Raw genomic sequence first — 6,761 nt, 5'->3', positions numbered from 1 at the left:
CTCTACCACTTGAGGCAAACCTCCAACTCCTTCTTTTATTGTTTCCTATAACAATCTTAAGTGATGGCTGGATGCTAGTGGCTCATGCCTATAATCCTAGCTACTCAGGAGGCTGAGATTTGAAGATCATGGTTTGAAGCCAGCCTAGGCAGGAAAGTCCATGAGACTCTTATCTCCAATTAACCACCAAAAAGCTGGAAGTAGAGCTGTGGCTCAAGTAGTAGAACACTAGCCTTGAGAAAAAGGTTGAGGGACAGCACCCAGGTCCTGAGTTCAAGCCCTGGGACTGGCACACAAAAAAATGTAAGTGATTCCTAATTTGAGTTTATTTACAGGTAGGATTGTGACTGAATTAGAGAACAATTAACATCATCAAAATATGGATTTGGTGACTAATCCTGGAGATGAACACCATTACTGGACTTTGTGTTATTTTCATTTAGGGGGAGGAGTAGTGTCCTCATTTGTATGATGCATAGTTTCATCTTATTAGATGAGAGTTTCTATTATAATATGGAAAATCTGTGGGTTGATGTGTATGGAACCGAGTGTCCAAAAGCCGTTTTAAGTTCCAAGCATCGTGTGATACTATGGCTTTGATAAGAAGAAGAGAGACCAGAGGGCCTGGAGACTTCCTTATACCATTGTCTCTCAGCCTTATCAGCAACAGCCAGGTGGCCCAGATGATTCCACCATTCAGCTTTTTTCTGCCCTCCCAGAGGAGCTGCACTATATCTAGTACAAGACCAGTCAGAGTCCCTCCTCTTCAGACCTCCGTGTCAGCACTATGGGGAACCCCCTCAGCAAGCTTATGAGTACTTTTTGTGTGTGTGGTTCTAGTTATTAAACCAAGAGCCTTGGGCATATGAGGCAAGTGCTCCACCTCTGGGCTACACCTCCAACCTTAAGGTTGTGGGTTCTGATATCCCCTGGCCTCTTCCTACAGCCCAAGAAGGGGTCACTGCTCCCACAACCACTTTCTCTTGGCTATTTCTGGTTCCATTTGTTCTTACAACAGGGATATCCACTCCCCATAGTAAACTCTCTTTGTTGTAAAACTTAACATTTTTTTTATTTTCCTGATTGGCCAAACTCTTAGAAAAAATGGTACCATGTTTACTGGTCATCATAATAGATCGACTTGCCTGCGAGATTCCTCACATGAAAGATTTCTCATATGTTTAAGCACCTAGTCTAGTTGTTCATGAAACCAAATCTTTCCCCCTAGACTTGGGGGTGAGTTCTTATTATTGACAACAGAGTTCAACTGTCCCCATCCCCAAACCAGGAGCCTCATCCCATACACACTGAATAAAACAAAGACCATCTCCTGCTGAAAACTTTAATGAAACCAATAAGTTAATAAGTTAACAAAGTGAGGTACTTGCATATCTGAGAACCGGGTTAGGAGGGGGAACCTGGATCATGGAAGGAAGGGATGCTTCTCCCATATCTCCTTTGGTCACAGGGTAATAGTCCTATTCTCCTGCCCCTCTCTGCAGTTCTTTCTCTGAGCAAGGTAGAGGAATGGCTCTCTGGGAACAGTGCAGTGCAGGTATGGCAAGCCAAGATAGACTCCATCTAGGGCATGATGGTACATGCAGAGGGCACGAAGGGCAGAGGCTGGGCCCCCATGAGGCTGAGCAAGTTCCAACCCAAGCTTTGGTGCTGGTGCATGCAGGTCCCCAGTATGAGATGCAGCCTGGTGTTAGCCTCTTGTTGCCTGGCCTCCCACAGAAGGCTGGGTTTGGTCCACTACCCCTAGCCCTCCTGCCACCTGTATTGGCTTTGCAGAAGATAAACAAAAGGGTAAGGAAAGTGGTTCTGGGGTCCTGCAGCAGCTGGGCACTAATGCCAGGATGCAGGGCTGTCAACTGAATTGAAGAAGTGGGATGGGGCCAACCAGGTGCACAGTTGGTGTCATTTCTAGATGGATTATTGTTCTAAGAATTAGAGTGACTAGGAAAGGGGGTAGGCCAGGGGTCTCACCAAGTAGAGTGCAGGCTCCAGAGACTTGGGCCTGAGTTTTGCTGTATGGATACCTAGGAGGCCCTCAGGAGCAGGCAGAGACAGCAATCAAGGTTCCTGGACCAGTGAGGAGTCTATCTTCTTGAGGAAAAGGAGTCGGTAAAGCTCTGGGTAGCCCTGAAGAGACCTGGGGTCACTGTAAATAAAGCTCCCTATCCTGCCCAAAAAGACTGAGAAGCTACCTACCTATTAGTATACCTCTCCCTGCAAGGCCTGCACACCTATATCTACTACAGAGGCCCAGGAAAGAGCAGGTGGCTCTGTGCTCGTGTCTCCAAGTATGGATGGCTGTGTGAGTCGGTGTGAGGCTTTCTTTATGTCTGGAAAACTAAAGGACCATTTTTGTGTGACTAATCTTGGAGCACTGTTAGGGAGGTTTGGGAGAATACAGAAAGTTGTGCTGAGTGTCAAAGGAGGGCCAAGGAGGGGAGTGGACATCCAGCAGAAAATGGAAGTCTCTGTGAGGTGATACCTGAACATGGGAGGGCAGGGGAGAACCAGGCCCCATGCTGAGGGAGGATGGAGTGATAAGCCAAAGAATAGGGATGGGGTCAGGGCCGAGCAGCCTGAGACCAGCTACTTCTGGAGCCCATCTCCCAATGGAGGAGAGGCAGAGGGGACCCCATGGGGGTCCCCAAGTTGCATATTTAACATAGTTTGCATATGTGGTGCCCATCTGCCTTGTGGCTGGGTCCTGTGCTTTGTGGGTACCTGTTGGGCACCTTGGGCCCATCCCCAAGAGGGGTGGGGACTTGGCAGGAGGGCTTCCCTGCTCTGCCCGAAGGGCAGGTCAGAGACCTCGCCTTGCATAGCTGGAAGCTGTGTCAGGGCCCAGGGCCCAGGGCCCACTCCCACTCTCAGCACAAAGCCCTGCCAGACAGGCCAGGTCAAGCCTTGATGGAGCAGGCAGGGTACTGGGGAGCCCAGAGGCCATGGGGCAGCCGCTGCTATAGCCCTCCACATGGCCTGGCATCTCATGCTCCTGGGGGGCCTGCCACCGGCGGCAGATACGCCGCCCGCCCAGGCAGCTCAATACTGCGTGTGGCCTCTCTCCCCGCGAGGGAGCGAGTTCAAGTAAGAGAGGAGGCCCGAGGCCTCAGAGGGCGGGCGTGGCCTCCTGGCCGAGGGGCCGGCCGAGTGCCGTCCCGTCCCGGAGAAGCCTCTCAGTCCATGTTGGTGCTGACCGAGCGGGAGATGCTGAGCGTCTGTGCGGAGACGGAGATGTCCTCGTGGTCCACGGGGCTGTGGTAGTCGGAGGTGATGTCGGGATCAAAGAGCGGCACTTGCATGGTGCCCAGGCTGGCTGAGGTGCCGGAGGAGCGCAGGCAGCGCGAGTAGAAGCCCAGCAGCAGGTCCAGCTTGTGCTCGATGGACTGCACCTGGGGGCAGGGCACAGCTGGGAGGCGGGCGGGGGCGGGGCGACGGCCGTGGGCGGTGCAGAGCGAAGGGAGAGCGGGGCTGATAGGCGGTGGGCCTCGGTGGTGGGCGGGGCTCGGTGGTGGGCGGGGCTAATGGAGAGCTGAGGGGCTTGCAATAGCAGTTTGCCCAAAGCTTGGGCCGAGGGGATGGGGGTAGGGGGGGGAGTAGGGGGTACGGGGGCGGGGCGCGCGGGGAGTTGAGCTGAAATTGTTTGAGACACTCCAGGGCAGACAACTGAGAGACAGAGTTAGAGGGCTTTTGGCCTCCTGTGGGCCGGGCTCAGGAGGGGACAGGCTTCCAGCTGGGGCGCAGCAGTAGCCAGCAGTGCCTCTAGGCCGCGCTTCTGAGAACCTCTCCCTCCTCCCCTCACTTCCTTCCTGAAGCCTACCCAAGTCGACTAGCTCCGCCATCCTACACCCACCTGCTTCTCCACCTTGACCACGCGTCCCATCATGCTGATTTCATCCACTGCCTCCGCCTCGGAGGGCCCCTTGTCGCTCTTCTCCCGAGTCTTCCGGTCCCCGGGTCCCCGACCCACAATCTGGTCCACCCTGTAGGAAAAAGGAACCATGAAAGGAGCCCTTCCACAAGAACTCTAAGCCTAGAAAAGAGATATGCGACTCCTGAGGCAAGAGGTGGCCACGGAGGACAATCTGCCTTTCCATTTGGGAGATGGGAGGTTGGTGATTATTTTAGGCCCATTGAGTTAGTGCCAGGAAACAGTCGATGTAAAGATTCCTCCATCCCCCTCTCCCCCCACCCCCGCCCAGGAGTGCAGTTCTATAGGGCCCATACAGAGGACCTATGGTTAAGTTTTACTTAAGCCTTAAAATAGCCGCGTGCTGTGAGGCAGTGACTTTACTCAGCCCAGAAACTCTGGTCCAGCATCTACCCCTAGGCGGTGCGCACCGCCCGCCCTCCCAGCCCCCAGCCCCCACCCCCACCCCCACCCCTGCCTGCCGCCCGGAGGTCCAGCCCTGGCCCGTTCAGGGTAGGAGGGGCTGGTGAACCCACCGAGTCTGTAGGCTCTTGATCCTGCCCAGCATGTCCAGATGTCCTGCTGAATACTGCTCAATGACGTCCTTCACATCGTATGGTCGCAGTGTCTCCTTGAATTTCCTTTTGGCTACCAGGAACTTCAGAATCCTGGTGTGAGGGGTGGGAGGAGAAAGGGAGTTTCAGAGGAAGGGCCTAGTTCTAGTAAGGGATTCATTCTCAGTTCCTTTTGCCCCTTTGCCACCCATTTGTCCAGCTCCAGTCCTGCTTAGGCCACTGCAAGCAACCTCAGCTGGATGCCCCACCCTCCACCATGCTCCCCTTTGTCCTGCCCTCAAAAGTTGATCCCCCCCCCCCCTACTCACTAGATGCTATGTTGAAAATGAACTATACAAGTTGTGGGTGGGGATGAGAGGGAAAAACTAGGAGTGAGGGAAGGGGTGACACTGTTTAAAAAGAAATGTATCATTATCTGACTTATGTAATTGTAACCCCTGTAAATTATAAATGTAATGTCACTTCTATAATAACAATAATTTTGTGTGTATGGGGCTTGAACTCAGGACCTTGAGTTCTTTTTTGCTCCGGGCTACTGCTCTACCACTTTGAACCACAGCTCCACTTCCAGTTTTCTAGTGGTTAATTGTAGATAAGAGTCTCACAGACACTTTCCTGCCTGGGCTGACTTTGAACCACAATCATCAGATCTCAGCCTCCTGAGTTTGAGCTACCAGTGGCTGGCTCAATAAGTTTTTTTTTGTTTTTTTAAAGTTTCTTTTTTTTTTCATATGCCTGAATCTGTAGTCTTGGTAACCTGGGGAGGTAGGGTGTGAGTCTGGTGTCCCTCAGCTAGATGGGCCACAAGAAATATTACATTCATCCCACAAATACTTGGCACTGCTGTGAGACCCTGGACCCCAGGGTCTAGGCTTCAAGGAGCCTAGGTCCAAGGTGGGAGACTGAGAGGGCACAGGCAATTATGGAGTGACAGGATACATGATCAAATAATGGAGAAAGAGGGCTGGGAGTAATGAGAAGGGACGGGCTTGCCTTGGGAGTTAAGAGGGCAAGCTTTGAGAGTAGCATTTTTCTGGCCCCAGGGCAAGAGGTGGGGGATGAAGGAAGCTTTCTGGAAACAGGCATGGGGGTATGTTAGTTCTGAGAGGCAGCAACAGGTACATGATTGTCCAGGGTCTGTCCCCAAGCAGGGGACAGTGTGAGGATACAGATGAGCTATTTGGAAGATGAAGAAGACTGCAGTCTCAAGAGTCTGGCAGAGTGGGCACTAGGGTGGGGTGGGGGTTCTTTCTGCTTTAGCATGAGTGCCCAGAGCCAGGGTCATAGATGGGAAGATTCAGGGGACAGAGCTGAGCTGCAAAGGAGCAGTGGAATAGAGCTAAGGGGCAGCTACGAGCAATTCAGGAGATGGGACGGAAAGGCTTCCCGGTCCAGGATGACTGAAGCCACAGGGTGGGTAGTGGTGGTGTCACTGCCTGAAATGCAGGACCAGAAGAAGGAGTAGGTTTAGGGCATGCTGAGTGTGAAGGGTCTGTGCTGTGGTGGCTAAAGAAATAACAGTCCTCGCAGCTCAGGCACTATGTTCTAGATAATGACCACAGGGAACATGGCAGGAAGAGGAAAGGGGGTGAGGAGAGATCTCAGACTGTGGGAAAAGATCCTGCTGACTCTGATTTCAAAACAAACACAAGGGCAAGAGGCTTACAAGCAGATGTCTGAGCGAGGAAAGAAAGGAACTGAGTCCACAAGGTTTGGAACTCAGGGGCCTCTGGGGCTAGAACTGCAGGCTGGAAATGGAGACAGAGCCAGGACTCCTGGCCAAGTATCTAGGGCTAGATCCACCCGGGCCCTGGCTATAGCACACACAGATGGGTCCCCATTGTCATGGCAGCTGATGTAGCAGAGGCTTTCAAACTTTTTAAGCCAACCCTACCATAAAAATGTATTTTATATTGCAAGCCAGCTCACACGTACATATACATGCACACACACACGTAACTGAAAAACAAATTTCATAAACATTATTTACCCTCCCCTCAGTATGACAGATGCATTCTCATGGCTTTTTTTTTTTGTCAGTCGTGGGGCCTGAACTCTGGGCCTGGGCGCTGTCCCTCAGCTCTTCAGCTGTAGACTAGCGCTCTACCACTTGAGCCTCAGTCCCACTTCCAGCGTTTCCTGCTTATGTGGTGCTGAGGAATCAAACCCAGGGCCTCATGCATGCAAGGCAAGCACTCTACCACTGAGCCACCTTCCCAGCCCCATTTTTTTTTTTTAATGCTTACCATAGCCCCACTAAT

At 52.3% G+C, this 6,761-nt stretch overlaps 1 protein-coding gene across 2 annotated transcripts in view; it reads right to left on the bottom strand.

Moving 5' to 3' along the window:
• Positions 1 to 2,510: 2,510 nt before the first annotated feature.
• Kcnq4 (potassium voltage-gated channel subfamily Q member 4) overlaps positions 2,511 to 6,761 on the bottom strand; it is a 51,628-nt gene continuing 47,377 nt past the window's right edge. The window contains exons 12-14 of one of the 2 annotated variants that reach the window (XM_042675909.1): positions 4,462 to 4,593; positions 3,869 to 3,998; positions 2,511 to 3,407 (exon numbers count right to left, since the gene is read on the bottom strand). In XM_042675909.1, the coding sequence (XP_042531843.1) occupies positions 3,192 to 3,407; positions 3,869 to 3,998; positions 4,462 to 4,593 (478 nt within the window). In that variant the 3' untranslated portion in view covers positions 2,511 to 3,191. The remainder of the gene's footprint in view (positions 3,408 to 3,868; positions 3,999 to 4,461; positions 4,594 to 6,761) is intronic. The other variant, XM_042675918.1, reaches the window with a different exon arrangement.

The sequence above is a fragment of the Dipodomys spectabilis genome, unplaced genomic scaffold (genome assembly GCF_019054845.1).
Source record: "Dipodomys spectabilis isolate Male_0828 unplaced genomic scaffold, ASM1905484v1 ptg000002l, whole genome shotgun sequence".
Classification (NCBI taxonomy): Eukaryota; Metazoa; Chordata; class Mammalia; order Rodentia; family Heteromyidae; genus Dipodomys; species Dipodomys spectabilis.
Note: the sequence above shows the minus strand (reverse complement) of the source record. Positions and strands in the feature narration are given on the sequence as shown.